This window comes from Spea bombifrons, chromosome 5 (assembly GCF_027358695.1).
Source record: "Spea bombifrons isolate aSpeBom1 chromosome 5, aSpeBom1.2.pri, whole genome shotgun sequence".
NCBI lineage: Eukaryota > Metazoa > Chordata > Amphibia > Anura > Pelobatidae > Spea > Spea bombifrons.
The window spans coordinates 50494218-50521255 of record NC_071091.1 but is presented as its reverse complement, the minus strand read 5'-3'; the positions used below and the strand labels follow the sequence as shown (position 1 = coordinate 50521255).

Here is a 27038-nt window from a genome sequence, read left to right as displayed (position 1 = left end):
ACCACTGTCAATCAGAGAGGCCCAATCTTTAGAGACTTTTAAAAAAGACTTAAAACACATCTTTTTTCCCAACCCTTCAGATAATTCACTCTTTTTCTTTTGTATGCATATACCTGTAAAGTGCTTTGAGTCCCACCGGGAGAAAAGCGCTATATAAATACTTGTTGTTGTTGAATGATGATATAATATTTTTAGGAGACACATTTTAAAAGATCAAAAGTTACTAATTTATACTAGGCAGTACCCCACAGCATTCCATGCTATGAAACTCTAAAAATTGTTAAGGGGCAGAGGTGGCACGGGCAGGTTGCTTCAGGGGCAGAGGTGGCACAGGCAGGCTAGTTCAGGAGCCGAGGTGGCACAGACAGGCTGCATGAGGAGCAGAGTTGGCACAGGCAGGCTGCTTCAGGGGCAGAGGTGGCACAGGCAGGCTGCTTCAAGGGCAGAGGTGGCACAGGCAGGCTGCTTAAGGGACAGAGGTGGCACAGGCAGGGTGTTTCAGGGGCAGAGGCCTATCCCGTCAATGGCTTAGTATATAGTGATTGGGTTATGTTGGACTACCGTCAACGTCTGGCTCAGGGTATAGTGATAGGAGTTATGATGTACCATATCTGTTTAGTAAATGTTATTTTATTTTTTTATAATTTTTTTCCAGATTTCTAGTTTCTTCCCATTAATAAGTATTCTTGCCAACATTAATTTTTTGTGGGTGTCTTTACATTTTAAAGTGGAGGGTGCAATACAGGTTCTGTCCTGTGTGCCAAATACTCTAGCAATGTTTCTGTTCTACAAGCCACAGAATACACTAGGATAGGTAATATTTTTATGGATTCATTAACTATAAACAGTATGAGACAAGCTGAAGTACAAAATAATATCCTGGTCCGATTATGCTTCCATAGCAGCCTTTATACAAATAGATAATCAAAATAGACAGAAATGCCCATGGAGGCTCAAAGAAACCTTATTATACCCAGAAACTTTCAGTTTAAACTAGTTCAGCAAATCAGAAAATTTCAACATAAATAATAATGACCAATACTCTATAGCAACAGTGTGGCTGACCCATAAAGCTTTGATAAGCGAAAATAAAGAAATACATCTGAACAAACAGAAAAGCTCACTTGTGAACTACAAAACCTGACCTGACCATCAACCAAAATCACAGCACGCAAAGACATACGAGGAGGCCATTCAAATAGTCAAAGAAGGGTTAAATAACATACAAACTGAAATAAAACACACACACAGTTATTTTTCACAGGGGAATAAGGCTGGTAAATTGCTGGCAAACAAACTAAAGACTAGGCAGGCTCAATCTAATATACCATAATACCATTTTGGAATACATATCGAAAAAGTGTCACAAAATTTACAACCCAGCTAAAATGAACAATGGATTTGCTAATTTTTTGTACAACACAACCATCGCTATAGAGTATATACAATTTTCTTGATTTAGTTAGCTTACTGGGGCTTTCGTCAGTTCAAAAACAAAAACTTTTGGAGCTTTTCACAGAGAAAGCCATAGAACAGGCTATTCGAGTTATTTAACCTTCTAAGGCCCTGGGACCAGATGGGTTTTCTGGCAATTATTATAAAAAATTTCCAACAACGCTGATACCAGAATTAACTAAGGATTTTAACAGCGTAAGAGAATCAAGCTCCATTCCGTCGCAAATGTTATCCATGCACATAACTACTCTAACTAAGCCAGGTAAATCTTCCAAAGTTCCAGAGAACATCAGGCAAATTTAATTCTTAAATATAGACACTAAATTGCTGGGAAACAAGGTAAAGCCTTTGATAGGATCCATTAGCAATATATGAAAAAACACTCCAAAGTTTTGGCTTTCCAGAACCATGTATCACAGCAGTTGTGGTGCTTTATGGTTCACCTTCAGCTAAGATTATGAATATGGGCATTACATCAGATGCTTTCAATTTCACAAATTGACTGTCACAAATTGATTATCAAACAGCCAAGAAGGTTTGAATGAAGAGCGGATTACATTTCTAAACTGGGAATCCAGTTATCAAAAAAATCAGGGAATTCATTTAAACATAACTTCCCAAAAACATAAAAAGAAGTCCAAACTTTCTTAGAGGAGCAGAATAGAAACTATGAAGATGGTAGTCATCCCTGCATTTGTATATCTATTCCGCTCCTTACCAATTCAGATTTGACAGACCTGAAAGAATCTCAAAAGAGTTTACTGAAGTTTATTTGGAAACTTGCTCTATTTACTTGTTATGCTAATAATCTAAAAGAACATACAGAAAGTAGACCATCTGAGTTTATATATTAAACTCACAATATGTGTTAATTCAACTGATTGAATGATCATAGTAATAGCAGATGAGGTTAAAGCTTGATAAATGTGAAATAATGTGAACTTATGAGCTAAATGGGGTTAGACTGCAGAAAATTTGATTTAGGGGTGCTTGGTTACTTTAAGCTCAGTAGCCATATGTAATGCCAGGTAGCAGCTACCTTGGCTAACAATCGCTAGCATGCTTTCAATTGTATCAATGGAAGCTCTGCAAATGGTATTATGCATGTATAGAAAGTATCAGTTGGCAGTTCATTTTTAGACATCCATTAATAAGTGACTGAAAAGTGTTCAATCTCAAATTGTAAAGTTAAAATACGAGATTGGGAATTTTGATACAGGCAGAATTTAGCTGAAATTTGTTTACTTAGTCTTGTTGAGAGGGACCCAAGGACAACCCATCACACATAAGCATTCAAAGTATTATTTGAGGTCCTTGCAGGAAAAAATATTTACCCCAAGGACAGATTAGAGGAGCCATTGTTCTATCTTAAACACAGAATGACATTTTTTCAAAGTAAGGAAATTTGATTTCAAGCAGCCCAAAAATAGCCTTAGTAAGATTGCACCCAATCGGAAGTCAAACTCAACAATATCACTCTAAATAGTAAGCTTGTTTGAGCAGGGCCCTCTGCACCTGTTATCTCTGTAAGTCAACTTGTTATGTTAAATACTACTTGTTATGTCCTGTCCCCCCATTGTACAGCGCTGCAGAATTTAATGGTGCTAAAAATTAATAATAATAATAATAACATTCAGTTTCAATATGGCGTTTATTCCACCATGAGTGGCAATGTTTTGATCCTGCTACGGGATCTTTCTCAAGCCATACATAAATGTGTGAAAATGTGCAACTTTATTGCCCATTTAATAAACAAAAGGTGAGGCAATCAGCAAATTACAAATTTATATTTAAAGTGATATACACTGATCTGCTGCCTAATATTGCGTAGGTTCCCCTTTTCCTACCGAAATAGCCCTGACCCGTCAAGGCATGGACTCCACTGGACCTCTGAAGGTGTGCTGTGTTAGCAGCAGATTCTTTAAGTCCTGTAAGTTACGAGGTTTGGCCTCCATGGATGCATCCTGGTCCCATGTGCTTTCAAGTGACGCACCCAGCCATCAATGTGGTGTAAAAGAAAACATGACCAGGCCACCTTCTTTCATTGCTCCTTGCTCCAGTTCCTATGCTCACATGCCCATTGTAGGCTCTTTCAGCCGTGGACAAGGGTCAGCATGGGCACCCTGACTGGTCTGCAGCTATGCAGCCCCACAAGCATTAAACTGCGATGCACTTCCTTTTCCTTCCTTGTACCACTTTGATTACTGACCACTGCAGACCAGAAACACACGACAAGAGCTGCACTTTTGGAGATGTTCTGACCCAGTCATCTAGCCATCACAATTTAGCCCTTGTCAAAGTCGCTCAGATCCTTACTCTTGCCCATTTTTCCTGATTCTAACACATCAACTTTGTGGATGAAATGTTCACTTGCTGCCTAATATATCCCACACACTGACAGGTGCCATGATAACAAGATTATCAGCGTTATTCGCTTCACCTGTCAGTGGTCATAATGTAATGGCTGATTGGTGTACATACTCTTAAAGTTATAATCACAAATACTGCAATATTTCAAAAAAGCATTGTTCAATCACAATGTCTATAATTCATTTATATATATAACAGAAATATATATTTCCACAAACCACTTATAGTACATAATAAATTTCCTTATATGTCTTCAATTCCGCTCTAAGGGCTGGGTCAGTCCGGCTGGGGCGCAAAGCTGGGTTGGGCGCGCCGCGCCTCCCTGACGGAAACCCAGCTTTTTTTAAAATACATTTTAAAAAATCATGAGAACCATCCAGGTCCAAAAATATAAAAAAAAGAAAAACTTTACTTTTATGAGCTCTGTACGTTCACAAAAATCTATGGCATGGAAAGAATTTAAATTTTAGCATTTGGAATACCCATGGGGTGTCTAGTTTCAATCTAATTTTTTAAGTAAAATGTATGGTTTGATGAGGTAACTTGAATTGGCCGGGTTCAAAGATGTCCCAAATAGGACATGGGCATATACTTACCAGATGTCCAAATTTTTTTTTTAAATTGCACCTCCCAAATGTGGCCTTTTAGTCTACAAACAACCCAACAAACCTATGCATGTTATCAATGTGTTCAGGAGATGTTGCTGAATACATACTGGGGTGTTGTTTGTCAGTGACATATAACAATAGCTGTAAACTCATACCTAAAATATGTTTTTAAAAAAACATACACAAAAAATGACTACCAAAAAGTCAAAGGCTGCTGGTAGAATTAGTGTGTGACCAAACCATACAAGATATACAAAAACATTGCAAATTTGTTTTTGAAAATTATACTTTTGCTTTAACTATATATTCTTTTCCCATTTAGGAAAACGAATGTATGAGAATCAAAATCTTAGGTGACTGCTATTACTGTGTGTCTGGACTGCCAATCTCTCTTCCAAATCATGCTAAAAACTGTGTCAAAATGGGATTGGATATGTGTGAAGCCATAAAGTAAGTACAGCAAATTGCCTACCTAATGTAATTAGTTATTTCAATTAAATCCATTTTACAAATGTGTTGTTACAAAATAATTTATTTCAATATTATTTACTTGGTTATTGTGAATTTAAAGTCTATCTGCAATCAATAGTGAGGTTGTGTGCATCCTTTATTGAGTTCACCCAAAGGGCTCTCGTATTGGAATTAGGGTAAGTTAAATGTAAATTTCATAAATGGTACTCAAGATATGCCCTTGCTTGTCTGCAAGATAGCATTCTGGAGCACAAAGTAGCATGACATTATGGGTTCACTTGGAGTGAAATGAATCTTACCAAACAAGGGAAGGCTGTGTGCTAAATAAAAATCCTGATGGAAATCATGATAATAAACCAGTTTGTTAAATAACATGCCAGTACAACTAAATATAGAATTACATTACATTACACACTAGCAACACCTCTACCAGTGAGGGAGAGGGTGACCACATTTGATTTCTGCCATTCAAGAACACAGTATGGTGCCGATGTGATTACACACACAGGCATATCTTATATTTATATATATTTCACATACACACTCACATATGCACACACCGTCAAATACACATAAAACACATTTTATCTTATAGAAATTATTAGGAACCATTGGGAGCCATGCTGATTTCAGATTTAATAATATATTTATATATAATATACAGTCATTTCCAGACATGAACAGTCTCGGACATTTAACCACCTCCATTACCAGTTAGGAGCAGTCTCAGACAATTAACCCCTCCATTACCAGACATGAGCAGTCTCGCACAATTAACCCCCTCCATAACCAGCCATGAGCAGTAATTGTTTCATAAAATTACTAGATATTTCACACATAGTCACACAAACACAGTCACATACACATACAGTCGGGATTTTTTACCTGGTGCTGGCTGCTGCTAACACTGAGTTTCATGTGCCGGGACTCAACCAATTAAGGTAGGCTTCTGAACTCTCAGCTTGAGAAGTCTATTCTGATTGGCTGGGTTCTCCTTCACCCTAGTGTGGGCTCCTCCTCCAGCAGAGCTTTTTTTCTACCCAAGCACATGCCCCAAGACAATCAGGCCCCTTACAACTATAATGTTTGTATCCTCTTATGGCGGACTTGCTCATAACAAGTATGCTAAAATAACTTTTTATTATTAGAAAATGATAAGAAACTATAAAAGCTTTGGCATGTGAAAGTTTTTTTAAAAAAAAGTTTGTTGAGATCTGATTGTTTTCTATACATAATTATTCTGATAACCGTATCTATGGTTCAACCATTGGGAAGGCCTTATTGAAATTACATAATCTGTTAATAGTGCGAAACATTTCGTTACCATTTTTCAGACTAGTTTGGATGTTTAAAACATATTTAGTTATGTTTTCATTAAGGCTCCAATGAATTATATCACAATATTATCTTTTAATATTATTCCTTAACTGGTGTGTATTTTGTGGTCTGCTACCTCATCATACACTGGATCCTTATAAGAAATTATCATATTCGTATATTCATACAGTATAGTTGCATACATTGGGCCATTTGTGAATATAATTATGTGTATAAAAACAAGTGTTTCTGGAAGTAGTAAAATTGTAACGTGTCGCATGTAGAAAAATAGGACACCAGCACTGTAGCAAAAGATACCAGAGTTTCCATGAAAAGAGGCTTTTAGTGAGCTGGTTTTAATTATGGAATGTCCTTTCATATTTCATTAAGCTGAAGGACAAATCATAATCATAGCCTGAAGGAAACATTATCATGTAATCTAAAGTATAGGAAAGGTGTAGGGAATTGTGATCACAGGAGACTTGTCAAGCATCACTGATCTGGCTGACATATATCATTGATATAAATGTGCCTATAGTTTTTTTTGTCAATAGAAGAATATTAATGCATTAATGAGTGCAAACATTAAGTTCATTCCTAAACTCCAATTTTGTATCAAAGAAAGTAATCTCTGCTTTTAAAGCAGCACCTCAGTCTTTTGTGTTTTCCCAGCCAGGTACACTATTGTGCAGATAGTGTGTTTGTATAAAGGTACATACATTTTTATTTATTCTCTAATCTTATTCTCTTGTTTTTAAGTACACATTTGCATCTGGAAACATTTTCTTTAGGTGGTATAGATTTCTTGCCATGTATACTTATGCAAGTGTTTTTCTACTTGAATATACCTAACATATATAGTCCTTGTCTTTTTATTATTTCCTTATATTTAATTTGTTTAATTAATCAATAAGTTACATTTCTTTTTCCCTGTTTGTATTTTTTAATTTCTATGATTGTTTCTTCATAAATATTGTGACAAACCCTGTAGCATGAGGGCCATACATGTCACATTTAGGGGTCATAAGCACAGTCCTCTAGGGCAATTAAAGTCAGGAACACCAGCTTGTTGCAATACAGCGCTTTATTTTAACTGCTCAAACCCCAAAACCAAATCATAAAAACAAAACCTAGCTCCCAATTGGAGCCCTCTCTAACTGAACTATGCTGGTCCAGACTGACCAGCCTAATCACCCACTAACTCAACCTCCCAGCCAGACCCAGCTACCCCAGGCTCTGGAAAACCTCCCCCAGACAACACACAAAATGTCCAGGCAGGTATTGCCTCACTTGGCTCAGGGATGGTCTTCTTGTTCAGGGCCTCTCCTTGCCCTGGGAGCTCAGGGAAACTTCCTCTTCCCCCAACAGTCTCTCTGAGTATCAGACTCAAGGGGTTTTTAATGCCCAGCACCTGTGCCTGATGTCGGCTCCATAGGAATCCCGGACCGGTCCTGCAGATTTCTTGCCTCCTGGAAAACCCGGCATGGAATTTCCACAGCATGATGAAACGGAACATTGGCCCACTCTGCTCTCCAATTGCTCCACCCCAGGGACCCTTATGTATAATCTGCTTATATATCTGCAAATATATATATTTAGCGCTGTCCATTTTTGTTGGATTTAATGATGTGAGGTCAATTCACTAAAATGTCAGTGCATGAAAGTTGTAATCTGGCAACTGGCACAGGTAAGACTTATTTCCAGCTTGCATGATTATTATATAAATGTAACCTCAATTGAACAACACATGACATATTACACCGTGTGATGATTTATTCAACAATAATAATGCCTAAATAAAGCCTGTGTGTAACCAACTAAGCTGGTCTCCATCCTCAAAGAATATTGTGATTTGATGTTGTAATTTAAAATATTTATATTTAATTGAACCAACAGTGTGCATTTTAGTATGAGGTAAAACAGTACTTTGCCGGCGTCTATCTGTAACTTGTGTGAAAAAAGCTCCAGAATTATTAAAAGGAAATGTAGTTATTATGTTTGTATGTGTATATACAGTGGATATAAAAAGTCTACACACCCCTGTTAAAATGCAAGGTTCTTTTAAAGAATGAGACAAAGATAAATCATGTCAGAACTTTTTCCACCTTTAATGTGAACAATTAAATTGCAAAACAAACTAAAATCTTTGAGGGGGAAAAAATAATTAAAAAAACTCACAATAACCTGGTTGCATACATGTGCACACCCTTAAACTATTACTTTGTTGTAGCACCTTTTGATTTTATTACAGCAATAATACTTTTTGGGTGGGAGTCTATTAGCATGGCACATCTTGACGTGGCAATATTTGCCCACTTTTCTTTGTAAAAGCGCTCCAAATCTGTCAGATTGCAATGACATCTCCTATGCACAGCCCTCTTCAGATCACCCCACAGATGTTCAATTGGATTCAGGTCTGGGCTCTGGCTGGCCCATTCCAAAACATGAATCTTCTTCTGATGAAGGCATGCTTTTGTGGATTTGGATGTGTGCTTTGAGTCGTTGACGTGCTGAAAGGTGAACTTCCTCTTCATCTGAGTCACACCACACAAAAACAAAAGTTTTAGATTTTAGAAAAGCTGACTTTTCTAAAATGAGAAAATGTATAGAGGAGTCATTATCAGACTGGCACAATTTAAATGGTGTTCAGGAGAAATGGGATTTTGTAAAAGCTGTTTTATCGAAGATAACAGAAAATTGTATTAGGTTGGTCAGTAAGAGTAAAAAATTAAAGAAACCGCTGTGGTACTCTGCAGAAGTGGCCAAAATCGTAAAAGACAAGAAGTTAGCCTTTAGTAGATACAAAAATACCCAAAGTGAGGAAGATAGACAGATCTATAAAATTAGGCAGAAAGAGGCAAAGAAAGTTATAAAAACTGCCAAATCACAGGCAGAAGAGCGAATTGCCCTATCAGTAAAAAATGGAGATAAAACATTTTTTAGATATATAAATGAGAAAAGGAAAGTTAAACAAGGATTAGTTAGACTAAAAACAAAAGGCATATATGTAGAAGAGGATAAAGGTTTAGCTGACTGCCTCAATGAATATTTCTGTTCAGTTTTTACAGATGAGAATGATGGAATGGGACCTCAGTTGGGAAAAAAGACTGAATCATTTGAAATATGTGAGTTTATCGAGGCGGAGGTTTTACTTCAGTTGTCTAAGGTAAAGACAAATAAGTCGATGGGGCCTGATGGGATACACCCCAAGTTATTAAAAGAGCTTGGGGGTGTACTAGCAAAACCGTTAACTGATATATTTAACGAATCATTGGTAACGGGAGTTGTCCCTGGGGATTGGAAAGTAGCGAATGTTGTGCCTATACACAAAAAAGGCAGTAGGGAGGAGTCGGGCAACTACAGGCCAGTTAGTCTTACATCTGTAGTGGGAAAATTAATGGAAACAATGTTAAAGGAAAGGATTGTTGAACATCTGAAGTCACATGGCTTTCAAGATCAAAAAACAACATGGGTTTTCCTCAGGAAGATCTTGCCAAACAAATCTTATTGATTTTTTTGATTGGGTGACTAAAGTAATTGATCAAGGTGGTGCAGTAGACATTGCGTATCTGGATTTCAGTAAGGCCTTTGACACTGTCCCACATAGAAGACTTATAAATAAACTGCAATCTCTGGGTTTAGATCCCAATGTTGTTGAATGGATTAAGGAGTGACAGAAAACAGAGGGTTGTAGTCAATGGCGTATATTCAGAACAAGGTCTTGTTACCAGTGGGATACCTCAGGGATCTGTACTTGGACCCATTCTCTTTAATATTTTCATTAGTGATATTGCAGATGGTGTTGATGGAAAGGTATGTTTATTTGCCGACGACACAAAAATTTGCAACAGGGTTGATGTTCCTGGAGGAAGAAGCCAAATGGCAAACGATCTAGGTAAGCTGGAAAAATGGTCAGAGCTGTGGCAATTGGCATTTAACGTGGATAAATGCAAAGTAATGCACCTGGGGCATAAAAACCCAAGGGCAGAGTATAGACTATTTGGTACTGTCCTAACCTCAACGTGTGAGGAAAGGGATTTAGGGGTAATTATTTCTGAGGATTTAAAGGTAGGTAGACAATGCAGTAGAGCAGCAGGTAATGCTAGCAGAATGCTTGGTTGTATAGGGAGAGGTATTAGCAGTAGGAAGAGGGAAGTGCTCATGCCGCTGTACAGATCACTGGTGAGACCTCACTTGGAGTATTGTGTACAGTACTGGAGACCATATCTCCAGAAGGATATAGATATGTTGGAGAAAGTGCAGAGAAGGGCTACTAAAATGGTTTATGGATTACAAAATAAACCTTACCAGGACAGGTTAAAGGATCTTAACCTATATAGCCTGGAAAAAAGACGGGACAGGGGGGATATGATAGAAACATTTAAATACTTAAAGGGAATCAACAAAGTAAAGGAAGAAAGTTTATTTAAAAGAAGAAATAAAACCGCAACAAGAGGACACAAGCATAAACTAGAGGGGCAAAGGTTTAATGGTAACATCAGAAAATATTACTAATTATTACTATTATTATATTAATATAGGATAAGGGCAAGTACTAAAGGAGAGTACTCAGAGGTTGGGCAGACTGGATGGGCCTTCTGGCTCTTATCTGCCGTCACTTTCTATGTTTCTATGTTTCTATCTTTTGCTCTGAGATGCAACTAAGCAAATGTCAGGTTAATCCTACGAGAACAGCTGGACTTTATTTGTGATGGTAACATGAGATTTAATGTGATTGGTTAATTCTGAACACAACCCCAGTTATAACAGGGTGTGTACACTTATGCAACCAGGTTATTGTGAGTTTTTTTTTTTTTTTAATTCCTCCTCCAAGATTTCAGCTTGTTTTGCAATTGAATTGTTCACGTTATAGGTAACATTAAAGGTTGAAAAAGTTCTGACATGATTTATCCTTGTCTCATTCTTTAAAATGGCATTTTAACAGGGGTTTGTAGACTTTTTATATCCACTGTATATAAATTTTTTCTTAATAGAGAATGTACCCTTCTAATCTTAATCCCCCTCTACATTTGATGATTGTTTCACACTGAAATATGTATTTACAACTTATTCAGCACTTTTCTAAGGTATTCAATTGTTTTGTTTAGAAAAGTAAGAGATGCCACCGGAGTTGACATTAACATGCGAGTTGGTGTACATTCTGGAAATGTACTTTGTGGAGTTATTGGTTTACAAAAATGGCAGTATGACGTATGGTCACACGATGTTACTTTGGCAAATCATATGGAAGCTGGAGGAGTTCCTGGGTAAGACAAATTAAAACTAATTTATATAAATTATATATATATATATATATATATATATATATATATATATATATATATATATATATACATAAACTGGTCACTGTTAAATAAACCTTTTTTTCTGCATTTTCAACTGTATTCACAAATTCATATATAAAGCTGCTTGCATACATGTCATACATGGTACATAGTCCTTGAGACCTTTTCTTCTACATATTAATACAACATGACTTTTGGATGGGATGTTTTAAGAAGATCACAAATAATTTGGGAACTAAAGAGCCACTAAAATTGTGACTTCAAAACAGAGTAGAGGAAGAGCAGATACCCAGTGGTGGCCTTTAAATTAAGTAGGTAAAGAGATTAAGTAGGTAAAGACACCCCTCCTCTTCTTTCAATTACCCATACTATTGCTTTAGATTGTATGCTCTTAAGCGGGGCCCTCCAAAGCCTACCATTCCAGACTGGAACTTTGTATAAAAGTACCATAAGGCTAGATGACAAGCTTACGAGCAGAGTTCTCAACTCCTTATTTGTCTTAATCTATTAATGTATATTTGTTATGTGTGTTAACTGCCCCACTTAAATTCTACTTTGTAATTGCAATTTGTAGGTGCGTAATAAATAAAAGATAATAATAATACAAATATACATTCTTAGTAAAAAGCAGGATACTACAGCAGAGTGTGCTCTACATCATTTGTCCTCATTTGCCAATCATCATCATATAACAATAGGAGGGCATGCTGTCTTCTCCTTTCATTATTAGATAGGGAATCATTTATTTACAAAAAGGCATGTTGATAGAGGCATGTTTTATTTATAAAGGTCTCCCTCGATGGTTTTAATGTCCCAAATATGTTTCTTTCATCAATATTTAGTTCAAGTGACATACCGTTTTCATTTTCTAATAATTATTTTACGAAAACATATGAAAGGTGTGTATCTTGTCAAAAATCAAGTATACTTTGTATCTAAAATTTCTTACAACACATGTTTAGCAAAATTACAAATATATTTTGCTTTATTATTATGAAGATTACATTGAAATACATTCCTGTACTAAATATTGCTAATATTTTCCACACAGCCGTGTTCACATTACTTCGGTCACACTGGAACACTTGAATGGTGCTTACAAAGTAGAGGATGGTGACGGGCATATAAGAGACGCATATCTGAAGGAAAATGGTGTGATAACTTACCTTGTTATAAACCCAAAGGTTAGTCCATTGGTTGTCACTGTGAGATGATAAATTCCATTATATTCTGGAGAAATAGGGAATCTTTTTATGAAAACCATATCAGTTTGAAAATATTTGATGTTTTCTACCGTTTTCTTTTAAAATATACTGCACCAGGTATATAGTCTAGGTGTCATAACCTTTTATTGTCATCTGTATTGTATAGAAATTCACTCACGTATGGAATTTAAATATCTTTGTTATAAAGGTAATTTAGGCTCTTAGAAACATAACGAAAATGCCTTCATTGTTACTGTATAAAATAAACAAATCTAAATGTTTATTTTTTCTAACCATCCTTTATTGTTTGTCTGCACTTGTCTTCTTTGTTGCTATTTCGATTCAGGCAGAAAGACGAAGTCCTCAGCACCACTTCAGACCCCGTCATACCTTAGATGGAGCAAAAATGAGAGCGTCTGTCCGGATGACACGATACTTGGAGTCGTGGGGAGCTGCTAAGCCATTTGCTCATCTGCACCACCGGGACAGCATGACAACCGAAAATGGCAAGATTAGTACCATAGTATGGAATATTTAATTATCTTGTAAAGATTCAGAAAACCAATATGTTATGTATCAAGGAGGCTAAAACACTGCAATGTGTGTGTGATTCAGCTCACAGCCATATTTACAAGGATACATATTTCCTCCTGTTTTTAGTCTTTTAGCAATGGATCTCTGCCAAAAAATAAATCAAATATATAATAATGTATATGATCCTATTTTCACTAAAAGAGGAACTAATAAAATTAAACCTTTTCAGGATATATTTAGCAACAGTGATACTGTCAGGAACCACTGAGCAACTATGGTGGCTTATTCACTTGCCCATGATGCCACCAGGATGCTCTGTTGTTGCTGGGATTCCTGTCTCCCCTTGTCCCCTGGCTGCATATCTCCTGACACCTGTGGCCAATCTCATTATTGGCCTTTATATAATAGTGTTCCTCCCAGCTTCCAATGCTTAAGCATTGATCCTTCCTTGGTTCCTGTTTGCAGTTTACTAGGGTCAGTGGTTCCTGACCCTTAACTTGGATTCTGGAATTTGTGTTTGTTCTGTCTCTCTTGGTACCTCATTTTGGGCCTGACTGATTTTGGATATTGACCTTGCTTGAACCTTTACTCTGCCTCTTTTTTGCACACCTCTTTTGTCTCCTGTCCTGATTTTCAACCCGGCCTTGCAATATCAATTGCCTTATCATTCTGTACTGTGTTCTGGTTCCCTCTGTGTTTGACCATGTTTATGTCTGTACCCAGATTGCTGCTGTCTTCCAGTTCCCCAGTATGCTGCTAGGTTCTGTTAGTGCTGTGCCTGTTGATAGCACCTAAGATATATCTTAACTACTCCATGCATCTAATTTACTTACTCAAGGTCCCTTCCTAAGTAAAATGACATAATAAGAAGAAAAAGGACAGAAAATGACTGAGAAATAAGGGAGGTATTCTACAAAATAATACTATTGCTATTATTACTATTATTAATAATACTATTGCCTCCTTATGATTATACATAAAACTCAATTTATTAGCTTTTGGTCAATAAACTGAAAATCACATAATCAATACATCAGTGAAAACATCATAGGCCTGATAATTATACCTAGACAAAACAAAAACATCAAACCCCAAAATATGGTATTCAAATGTGCCATGGAGTCTAGGTCGGGGTTCAACTATGCTATTCACTGTAAAGAGCATTTCACAAAAACACTTGTGAGTCACAAAAAGGTCTTCAATTATATATGTTTTCAGTTTTGGTTTGTAGTAGATTATTTATTATACATTATCTTATGTAAATTGGTTTCACATGCAGATATCTATGCAAATTATTGGCAGGAGTTGTGATAAATAAAAACGTAGTACTCGTAAGTATGTTATGTTATTTATACCTTTGGATAATATAAGCATATTAAGGCTATAAATACGTTTTAAACTAAGTTGTGTTAAGTAACGTATTATTTGTACTATATTTTTTAAAGATATCCTTTGTTTTTGTAGTATATATTTTATTAACCAGATATTAATTTAACAACTAAGAATAACAACGTGAATCTTTGCTCATATAATTAATAAATTCATAATGATTGTATGATACTGTATTAGGGAATGGCACATAATGCCTTTCTGGTTACCATAATATGAGCTCACTGGATTTAGGCACACCTAAATAGCATTCCCAACACACAGTAAGTCCATTTAATTTTAGTTGAATATGTAATCAATACAATAAAATACTTTTCAACAGGATATAGTTTTGCAAACTCTTATGTTTAGTTTAATTTAAAATATTAGACAAATTACATTTTCAATACATAATTTGAGTTGTAAAATTCAGAACAGACTAGATGCTTGACTACGGTGCTCTTGATAACCAGCTGATATCTGTTGAACTTTAGGCAACCTCTAAAAACCATCACAGACTACTACTAGCATTTCTGATCCTTATACCTTGAAATATATTGTGGTAGAATTACATTTATGTTGTTACAAACACTATCACAAACCAATAAGTGAGATAAAGATGTGACAATTGTACCCTGACACCTGACATGAAATTCACAATATATATTAACTAGAATGAAAAACATTTTAAATTGTGTTAAAACATCAGTTAAACTTCCAAATGTAATCATTGATTGTTACTATACACATGAGTGGAGTCAGGGGGATGCAATTAATTTAATGAAGAAGGGGCAGTGGCTTGACTTCAAACCCAAAAATGCAATCCCTGTCTATTACTTTCCCCATGAGTGCAGTCAAGGGGATTTAATTAATTTAGTGAAGAGTGAGGGCAGTGGTTTGTCTCTGAACTCAAAAATAAAATCCTTGTCTATTAATGTCCACACGTGTGTAGTCAGGTTAATTCAATTAATGTAGTGAAGGAGGATGCAGTGGTTTCACCCCAGCAACAACTCTCTTGATAGGGGTTGTTTTTCTACCTTTCTAAAATAGTTTCATGATGGTTGCCTTTCCATGTCACAGTCAAGTGTGGAAGATAGGGGAGCCTGAATTGTCACAAGAAGGCAAAAAACACATTGAAGAATTTCCATGTGTTCCTCAAAAAGGATTTGACTCCAAAATGGCAATTTATGAATTCCACATATTTATTGTTCTTACTGTAAAGAACCCTTTTTTGCTGCTTGAAAATTCCTTTCTTCCGGTCAAAATGGATGACCTCTTTTTATTTCACAGTCATATTAATGAACCCTTAATGAAATAGAGAACGGCTGGTATTGTCTCCATATGTATTTGTATCATGCTATGAAATCACCTCTAAGTTGATTTTCTAATATAAACAAATTCAACTCTTTTAGCCTTTGTTTATAACTAAGGTGGCACAACCTAATCAAAGAGATTAAAAAAAAACTTTTCTGAGAGAAATACGGTACATACTATCCAAATGAAAGGAAACAAGCAACAGAGGATTCACTACTAAAACAACACTTGCAGATCATTTTACTAAGATGCCACATCAAAGACCTTGATAATAAATGTTGTAGAAATGAACTGCTTGTATGGAGTACCAGAATGCATTGCGCTTAAGGTGATTGGAGAGAACTTCCAGGGCCTATTTATCAGAATACTAAAATAACCTCTGTCCAATTCAATCATATCACCATACCTGTACTTAGAAAATAACAACACTGTTACTCTTTATAAATATTATGGTTTTCCACAAGATGAGGCTGGTATGATTTGCTAGGTAGAGTCACTTTATATATCTCCAGTGATTCAAATTAGAGTTAAGGGTGCACTGTCAGCCTTGTCATCCCAGTTCACCGTATTGAACTGCACAAGGCAAGGATGCCCCTTATCCTCTTTAATTTTCATAATTTAACTCTAAATCTTACTTAGTGATATTTGGGCAAACAAAGCACGAGTAACAATGTGAGGCATTGTCAAAACGTCATGAGATGATGATCTTGTAGACTCACATTTTATTATTCTTGATCATTCAGGCACTTGACGTGTTCAGAAAACATAATGAGCGGGGAGCTTATGAGTGAATTTCCCTTTCTTTTTGCACAATACTTGGGTATATACCTAAGGCATACTCGGTTGACTTTTATTTTCTAAACCACCTTTGATTCTTTAAAAGCACAATAGGCCTATAAAGACTGTACATTGCAGACTATGGGTATGCTGATCATTCTTTAAAACTTTCAAACAATTAAAATGTCATGGTAAACCTCAAGCTTCCAATATTTAACCACTTCAAATGCTTGGGTGAGGGAAGGATTAGCGCTTCCTGGCTTTGTAATGTGGACAGCCAAGGTTCTTGGATGCCACTTAAATAATCCATCTCCATTATTACCCATTCTCAAACAAAACAACTGACAATTTGATAGCAGATAAAAACCCATCCATGCTGTTCATTTTTACTGCTGTAAAAACCGTATCCAGTCCATATTCAGGATAGCTTTATGCCTATCCAATTTTTTGTTTACATTTTGTGACTATATTAACTTCCACTAGAATGATGTTATGCTTATTCATCACCCTTTCATTAAAGTAAAGTTTCCTTACATTACACTGGCCTAGACAGCTCACATATGTTTTACCCCACTGTCTAGGGTATTCACATTAATTTTATAATCTGTTGATAAATTTATTACTGTTATTTTGGTATTTTGATTAGATTGAAGAGGTAAAATAAATTTATTAAAATGCCAACATGCAGCAATATATAAGAAATCATGAAATTTTAACTGTTAAGTACCATAAAAAGAGTAATTGCAAGACATATTGTTTAAAACTATTTTTTAAACAATTAAAATAAAATGTCCTTTAACTTTGCAATCCTGTACATGCCTAAAACAAAAAAAACTATTGTAAAATAAATCCAATTGCATGGCACATGATTTTATTTCTTATCCTCCAATACAATTCTCACAATTAATTAAAACCATTTCTATCTTTTTAACAGGATATGCCCATGGGTCAATATCATTTCCAGCGTCGAACTGAAAGGTATGTTTGTCATAATCTGTTATCTGTGTTAATATGTTTTTTCTATGAACTTAACCCTCCAGGGGACGGAAGGAGGGAGAGGGACACAAGGGCCCTCTAGGTCTTTCCAAAGGTTAATATGACTTTGATCCTTTATGGGCAAGGGATGGTGCAGATCAAATAGGTGGGCCATTGAACCATTAATGGTATTTGATTACCATTTAATCCTCCATCCCTCTTTCACAGTATGGAGGTCAGAAGTATAGGCTCTTTATACCCATATTAATATTTATTGTCCCCACTGGCATCTCTTTTGTTAAAAGGTGGACCCGATGACCTCAAATTTGTTATTGTTTATTTCATTATTATTTAATGAATAATAATTAAATAATCACAATGAATAATAATTAAATTATCGCTTCGCCTCATGATTTACCCCTTAAGCACACCTTATAAGAACAGGGGCGAGCCTAGGGTTAGTGGTGCCTGGGTCAGTATTTTTTCAGCTGTTCCCCAAAACTAATAAGGAAACTTACTCTAACACTGTACATTTCTTCTTCTCTCCCTCTCCCAGGAGCCGCTTTCCCTAGGCTCACCACTGACACCCTAACACCATACTTTCACCCACACTCTTGATAAAACCATACCCTGACAACAACACACACATGCTAACACCATACACTAACACAATCTAACACCATACAGTAAGGCATACATGCTAACATCATATGTTAACAAACACTTTACAGTAACACACACACTTGCACTATACACTGATGCACAGGGATGCTAACATCATACACCAAAACACACACTCTATCACAACATAATGATATATACACTAAGGCCAATGCCATAACACTATATGCTCTAATGACCTAACACCACACTCTTATATACATGCACACTTTATCCAACAACATTCACTAACATTTAGTGTTAGTGTGTGTGTATATATATATACTGTACTTATCCAACCCCAAGTATGTTTAAATTCCCTCACTGTTCCAGCCTGTTTCTATGCATATCCTAATATTGGGTATAATTATAGGTTATTATAATTACAATCAAAAGGCAATCAGTAATGTTAAAAAGCAGATGACTGTGTTTTAAAAAACAAAACTCATTATACTTCTTACTCTATTGCCATTTGCTTTATTTCCAGATACTACATGATGATTTATGTTTAACCCCGATCTTCATCCTGATTGCACAGCTCCTTAAATCTCCAAGATTCACTTTGGGTTTAAAAAAAAAAAAACTACAATTAAAGATAATGTGATATTTTCATTGTAGGATAACTTCCTCTGACATTTTAACATGTCATTATATAATGCAAATCCAAATTGCCCTTGATCCTATTACTATTTGAATATTTCCTTTTCTTTATAGTTATAAAGAGTTTATTGTAAAGGCTTAAGGGGCAGGAAAACCTTAACTTGATATCAGTGTTTATCAACACAAACATCTTATTTTAAATGGAGAGAACTTGTTTTGTAGAAATAAACGCACATTTTATAATTAAGCTTTATAAATATATAGCCTACATTGCATATTTCCCAAGCCCAGAAATAAAAGGGATATGACAAAGGAGTAAGGACAGTCCATTACTTGAAAATACAGTCCCTTTCCTTGTATATATTGGAATTTAATTGCTGAAACCTTTTGTGACATTTTGGAAAATAATGAAGTACAAATACAAATAACATTTTACAGTTTATATATGAAGTTTTCTAGTATAGGAGGATGGGCTATACTGAAATAGTCTTCCCCATTTCTTAATTTATCAAGTACTTAATTTGTGTTAATTGCTGGTAAGACATTTATTTTGCCTTTCCCACAACATCTTCAAAAGACATTTGATTTTACTGTAATTTTTTGGTTACATTGCAATTAGTCAATAAATTTATTTTGACAAAGAACATGATTTTAAAAATGCCTCTGGCTTGATTATCATTTGGGAAAAATCCAGAACACTATTTATCATGACTTCCTTTGAATGCGTAATACCGTACATCTGCTTACATGAAGTAAGTTAATTTAATACTAGCAAAGTTAATGTATTTTCTTTTTAGAACTAAATCACAGAAAAAGAGGTTTGAAGAAGAAGTAAATGAAAGAATGATTCAAGCTATTGATGGCATAAATGCACAGAAGTAAGTTAATATTCTATTTTGCTTGTGGTATACAGTATATTGACATTCTAAAGGAAAATATGTCTCCTGTGTAAAAACATTAAATTATATTAGTTAACATATATATTAATATCCCTGAAACATGATTATGTATCAGATACATTGATGTTTTTTTTGTATAATCATTGATGCAATTTTCTTTAGCTAATGACTTTTTTGTTGTCTTGGCTGCATTGTTAACAAGTAATAATGCGGATTTAGTGGCTGTTATGGAAACCTGGTGCAATGAGCAAAATAACTGGGATGTTGCTATACCAGTATACATATTATAGTGGAAGAAGTGGAAGAAGTTCATCAGGACGGGACCTGATGGGATGCATCCAAAGTTATCAAAAGAGCTCTGGAGTTTCCAGGCAAAACTGACAACAAACTTATTTAACCAGTTACTACAGGGAGATCTTGTCAAACTAACTTAATTTTTAATTGGGTAAATACTAGAATGTTATAAATCAGAATTGCACTCAAAAGCTAGAAAATAAAACTAATAGCAATACGTCTGGTATTAAGTGTGGTGTTATAGCCAATAAAGTGCTCTCCAATCACTAATGCAATGAGCAAAATGTATCACACAAGGCTCAATGAAATACACAAAAGAACCAAATAATGAAAACAAATATAAATGTACTATGTAATATGCCACAGAATAAACAGTACAAATACAAATCACATACCAGGAAATGACAGATACAGACAGTAAAGGGTGATACCCTGTGGGATTTCCCAATGATCCCCAAATAAATTAATGAACCAGGGAGGTGCTATCGATATATCATATCTAGAATTCAGTAAGGCATTTGATACTGTAAAAAAATGCAGTCTTTCAATGCCAAAATAGTTGAATGGATAACATAATGGTTTAAGAGCAGGAGACTGATGGTTGTAGTAAGCAGTGTATATTCAGAGGAAAGACTTGTTACTAGTGGGGTAACTCAGGGATCAGTAGTGGGACCCATCATTTTTAATATTTTATTAGTGATACTACCAGGGGCGTGCTAAGGTGGGTACGAGGGGTGCACTAGACACTGTTGCTACCAGGGCCAGTCTTAGTACCAGGTGGCCAAGGCAACTGCCTGGGGAGCCTTAACCCATCCTTAACCCATCGGTTCACTAACATCTCTCCCCTCTGTCAGTCTCTTCACTGGCTGCCTGTGCACTTCAGGATTCATTTCAAAACCCTTACTCTTACTTTCAAAGCCCTTCACAGCGGTTCCCCTTCCTACCTCTCCTCACTCATCTCTAAATACACTCCTAACCGGTCTCTCCGCTCTTCCAATGATCTCCTTCTATCCTCTCCATCTCCTTCTAGCTCTCATGCATGTCTACAAGATTTCTCAAGTGCTGCCCCTATCCTCTGCAATGCTCTCCCCTGGCCTTTCTCTGTGCATTTATTCCTTCAAAAATCCCTCAAGACCCACTTCTTTAAGGACGCTTACAACATACACATTAACGCCCTCCCATATTCTTTTAGCTCAACTTTCCTAGTCCCTCTCCCGCAATACTTTTAACAGTGGCACTTTTACTTATTGTGTAATTCACCCTAAATCCCTCTAGACTGTAAACTTGTTTGAGCAGGGCCCTCCTCCCCTGTAGTCTCTGTAAGTCAAATTGTTATGTTACATACTACTTGTTGTGTCCTGTCCACCCATTGTACAGCGCTACGGAATTTGAAGACGCTATATAAAACAATAAATAATAATAATGTTATTTTGAGATGTTTTACAGCTGTTTTGAGATTCTCTGAGGTAAAACTTCATCTGAATAAACTCCAAAACACTGACTGAAAAATAAAAGTACAAACTATAGGCGACTTAAAAAAAATAATTTAGCTGTGCTATGAAAGCAGTCCTTCTTTGTCAATTGCCAAGAAAATGTAACTCTGAGGTGTTAAAACAGTCTTCCATGTGTGTTCACATACAGTATATTAACAAATAAGACAATTTCATTAGGATTATGTATCTGTTACATTTTAGTGTTTTTTTGGAGTAACATGTAGAAATCTCCTCTTTAGATGTCTGGGGGGGGGGCCTGCAATCTTAGAATGTCAAGTTTCCTCCCTAACTGGAGTCTGTCATATGAGGTGATTAAGGTGAAACGGCATCTTAGTGATAGAACCCCCACTTCTTAGATGAAAAACATATCCCGGTGAGTTTCTGCTTCAGTAAGGACAATGAAATTCCATGAAAGCTTGGCATTATAAAGTACCAACTTTCTTAAATAAGAAGCTTGGTGGATTGGGTTCCTGTAATGCACAGTGAAGCTAAAATATATTCACTAAAGTACAAAATCTAATTTAGTAACAATTCCACATTGTGAGAATCTTGTGCACATTCAAGAAAATAAGTAATAAACATATAATTTTATTAAAGCACCTTGATGTTTTTAAGGCACTAGCAGAACAGTAAGTCATTTTTTTATAAGCCTATAAACATGCTATTTATCTAATACAGTAAATATATATATATGATGTGAGAAATATAATCAGCACGATATTACCTGTCCCCTGGCTCTTCTTAAATCCCATATGTTTTTCAGATTTTAGGCTGGTCTGAATGATCAAAGTGATTCAAAAGTATAAAAGGAAAGAACATTGCAGATTGTACCCATCTTGAGTTGTTATAGACTTTTAGTGATAATAGAGAAAAAATCTAGAATGGAAATGTAGCTTCAATATAAGGTTCCCTTTGTTCTACAGTAGCTGAGCAACGCTACATTTCCTTTTGTATTTGTGTACCTCATCAGAAATTGGAATGTATAATACATAATGACCCTACAATACAAAACCGCTAAAAAGGAGTAGAGCAATGCAAAAACTGCACATATATTTCCAGCTATAACAACTTTGTTCTATTTATAATAGAATGATAAATAGCTTATGTATTGAGATTTTTGGATTTGTTTGCATAACAGGTTCTTATTTGATTTCTGGCATCGGACAAGATTCCATGCTGGCTAAAACTCCTAAAATTCCTACTTATAATTGCATACTTGGCATTAACTGTTTGTGTACACAAATGCATTTATTAGTATCTGGAACTAAACCTGAACTAGATACCAAATAATGTTATATTTCTGATGTTTCTTTGGCAAAGAAACAATCTGCTTAGCTTAGGTGCATTGTTTCTTCTGGTTTATTCTTTACCATAGTAATGAAATTGATTCTTGTAATAAAGATATAGTACCGCATTTGCTCGATTATAAGGCGAGTTTTTTCCAGCAAATGCTCTGAAAAATACTTATTATCGGGGTCGTCTTATAATCAGACCTCAAATAGGTCTGACTATGAGACTGAGATCCAGATCCCCCGCAGCGATGCAGGGGACCTGGATCCTCCTGTCTCCCCCCCCTCCCCACTTACCGGTACTTCTGAGTCCCCGGTGCTTAGTCAGGGCAGCGTGTAGAGCTCTGCGCAATTCGGGTAGAGCTCTACACGCTGCCCGGACTAAGCAAACCCCCACACACCTACCGGTACTTCTGAGTGCCCGGTGCTTAGTCCGGGCAGCGTGAAGAGCTCTGTGCGATTCGCATATACAACTTCCGCTGCAGCCGGGAGGAGGTGCGGCTAGCAGCGGGGGTTGTCTGCGTCCATCGCGCAGACCTTCCCCGGCTGTCAGAGTTCCCCGGCCGCCCCGGTGAGGGGAACTCTGATCTCTGACAGCCCGGGAAGGTCTGCGCGGTCTGCGAGGGGAATAACTACATATTAATGAGTTTGTATTTAGAATGCGATGCCATCAAAGTCCCTGTAGGTGTAATGGTCAGGTCAGGGGCAAAACTAGAAACCACAGGGCCCTGGTGCAAAAATTGCCCTGGGGCCCCCCAACAGCTAGTCTGTGCTATCATTGCCCCCAAACAACTTGGCTGTGTCTTCTTTGCCCGCCCCTTCCAACATACACTCTGGCACACATACGTTTACACAAATTACACACACTTACTCATACTAACTATAACACACGTGCACATTCATTTTAAAATACACTCCATCTCACCCCAATTACACATACATGCTCACAAACACCTACACATACATATGCACACACACAATTAGACATCCATGCTTATACACACAATTACACAACCATGCTAACATTCATAAATACATCCATACAACCTCCCGCCCCTGCTCACCTCTCACTGCTCCCAAACTGTGCGAGCAGCCTAGGTTTCACTGCGTTGTCACATAATGTGACCCTGATACATTCCTGTCTCCCCTTCCGAGGGGCCCTTTCTAAACTATTTTGATTGGTATTAGGAGACAGGACCAATGAGTCCCAATACTTTTGTCCATATAGTCTATAAATATAAATATATATTCCTAGGTAAGGTGTTTATAAGATTGTCGTCTAGATCTCTGGTACTCAAAGATTGAAAGGTATAATACAGTTGCTGTTTATTTACTAGCTGATGTAGCTCCTTTCATAAATGCTAGCAGGCTGCTAAACTCAGTTGCTTAATCCAGAATGTATGGACTTTTAAAAAAGTAAAAGTTTCTCTTTAATGTGTTGAATATTTAATAGGCAGTTTCTAATAAAACACAACTTTAGTTAGTCATTAAAAATGATTGATTAGTCTAAACCCAAGTGATAATAGTATTTGATTTTCTTGACTAAATTATCTTAAATAAGCTATATTGTACTGGAATTGGTATTGGTTTTCCAATTCTTCGAGCTGCTAGCAAAGTGAGTTAAAATGGCATTAGGTTAGATAATGATAAGCTATTTTAAATGCACCTTGTGTTATTTTGTCAAGCACCTTTTTACATTTAATTTGAGAGCAAACTGCTTTGGAAGACAACCTTCAGATTAGTTAGAAGGAGTTGATGTTATTTTATCTGCAATAAATTACAATTTTATACTGTTTAGATATAAACAAGGTATTAGACCAGAGAATGGACAACACTTAAATAACCTGCCCTACCATGAATCCCCACTTCTCAGATTCATTTTAAGATAATGTTAAATGCAAATGATCAAATTATTTGTTATGACAGGGCTACCTGGGAATTGCAGTTCAAATGGAAATACTGTATGTGTCTGTGTCCAGCAGACCAATTACAGTTCTTTTGTGAGCAGTTGGATTTTTTTTATTTAAGAAAAAACATTTAAAATTAAAAAGAGTGATAATTTTATGGTTGTAGGTGAAGAACACAACATTTAAAAAAAATTATTATTCCTACATATTTTAGAAGAAGCTGCAGTGCTGTAAAAGCCATATATTTTACATGTGTAATTGGCTCTGAGGGGTAGGGCTGCCATTTACAGTGTTATTTACCTAAGGATCTAGTGCAGTAATGGCAATGAGAGAAATGTTGGGAACTCTTTCGCGGTTGAAATCACCACTGACGGTAAATGTTGATCATGAAGGTGCTAACTGTTATGTTGGCAATTACAGACCCTCTATTTCCATCATATCTTTACCATGAATGTACAGTATCTCACAAAAGTGGGTACACCCCTCACATTTTTGTAAATATTTTATTATATCTTTTCATGTGACAAAACTAAAGAAAATACACTCTACTACAAATTAAAGTAGTGAGTGTACAGCCTGTATAACAGTGTACATTTGCTGTCCCCTCAAATTAACTCAATGCACAGCCATTAATGTCTAAACCTTGGCAACAAAAGTGAGTACACCCCTAAATGGAAATGTCCAAATGGGGCCCAATTAGCCACCCCCTGGTGTCACGTGACACGTTAGTGTTACAAGGTCTCAGGTGTGAATGGGGAGTAGGTGTGTTAAATTTGGTGTTATAGCTCTCACACTCTCTCATACTGGTCACTGGAAGTTCAACATGGCACCTCATAGTGAAGAACTCTTTGAGGATCTCAAAAAAAGAATTGTTGCTCTACATAAAGATGGTCTAGGCTATAAGAAGATTGCCAAGACCCTGAAACTAAGCTGCAGCACGGTGGGCAAGACCATACAGTGGTTTCACAGGACAGGTTCCACTCAGAACAGGCCTCACCATGGTTGACCAAAGAAGTTCGCACTCAGCATCATATCCAGAGGTTGGCTTTGGGAAATAGACATATGAGTGCTGCCAGCATTGCTGCAGAGGTTGAAGGGGTGGGGGTCAGCCTGTCAGTGCTCAGACCATACGCTGCACAATGCATCAAAGCCTCTTCTAAAGATGATGCACAAGAAAGCCTGCAAACAGTTTGCTGAAGACAAGCAGACTAAGGACATGTATTACTGGAACCATGTCCTGTGGTCCGATGAGACCAAGATAAACTTATTTGGTTCAGATGTGTCAAACTTGTGTGGCGGCAACCAGGTGAGGAGTACAAAGAAAAGTGTGTCTTGCCTACAGTCAAGCATGGTGGTGGCAGTGTCATGGTCTGGGCCTACATGAGTGCTGCCGGCACTGGGGAGCTACCATTCATGGTTCCCTCAATGAATGGTATCTCACTTTTGTGAGATACTTTACTATGGGAAAGTGGGGAGGTAGGTAAAACCTGGGGTGGAGGTATGGTTGCAGATAGAGAAAACCAAGTGCGAATCCAGACTACAGATGTGTCTTTTCATTTTGTATCTGCAACTATACGAAATTTGGAAAATATGATTATTTTTCCATATTTGTGGTAGAATATACTCTTTAAATATAGAGTCAATGTTTGCTATAAAGCTTTTGTAAACAAGATTAAAATATTGTAAAATACTGTATTGTAAAAAGAAATATTGAACATGTCTTTATTATAAAATATTTTGAAAATAGTAAACAGTTTTTTTATTCTATGGAATGAACCATAGTTCTGTTTGGTTAATGCATTAAACACGCGGGTCTCTGATTTCTATGACGATATATATAAAATATATTTTTTATAGGCAATGGCTGAAATCTGAGGATATACAAAGAATATCATTATTGTTCCATAACAAAACGCTTGAAAAAGAAGTAAGTAAAAAAATGATTCATTTTCAGATTATTCAATAAAGGGGTCTATTAGAGAATGACAGAAAATGAATGTGTGCCAAAAAGATGCTAGCCCTAGTGGTTGTCTTACAATAAAAAAGCGACAAAAACCAGCTGGAGATCTTGGTGTAATCAGTTTTTTGCTTTCTAAAATGTATGACGTAGTAGAATCATATATATAAGAAGATAATATAGTGGATATCTAGTTGCTCTTGGAAAAAAAAACAAGGACACATTATCTTGCCCAAAAA

General features: G+C 36.3%; 1 protein-coding gene across 1 annotated transcript in view; it reads left to right on the top strand.

Moving 5' to 3' along the window:
• The window catches only part of ADCY2 (adenylate cyclase 2), a 276856-nt gene that overhangs the window by 179026 nt on the left and 70792 nt on the right, over positions 1-27038 (top strand). The window contains exons 7-13 of the mRNA XM_053467615.1: positions 4756-4883; positions 11330-11488; positions 12579-12711; positions 13079-13255; positions 17660-17703; positions 19758-19838; positions 26700-26769. Coding sequence (XP_053323590.1) covers positions 4756-4883; positions 11330-11488; positions 12579-12711; positions 13079-13255; positions 17660-17703; positions 19758-19838; positions 26700-26769 — 792 coding nt within the window. The remainder of the gene's footprint in view (positions 1-4755; positions 4884-11329; positions 11489-12578; positions 12712-13078; positions 13256-17659; positions 17704-19757; positions 19839-26699; positions 26770-27038) is intronic.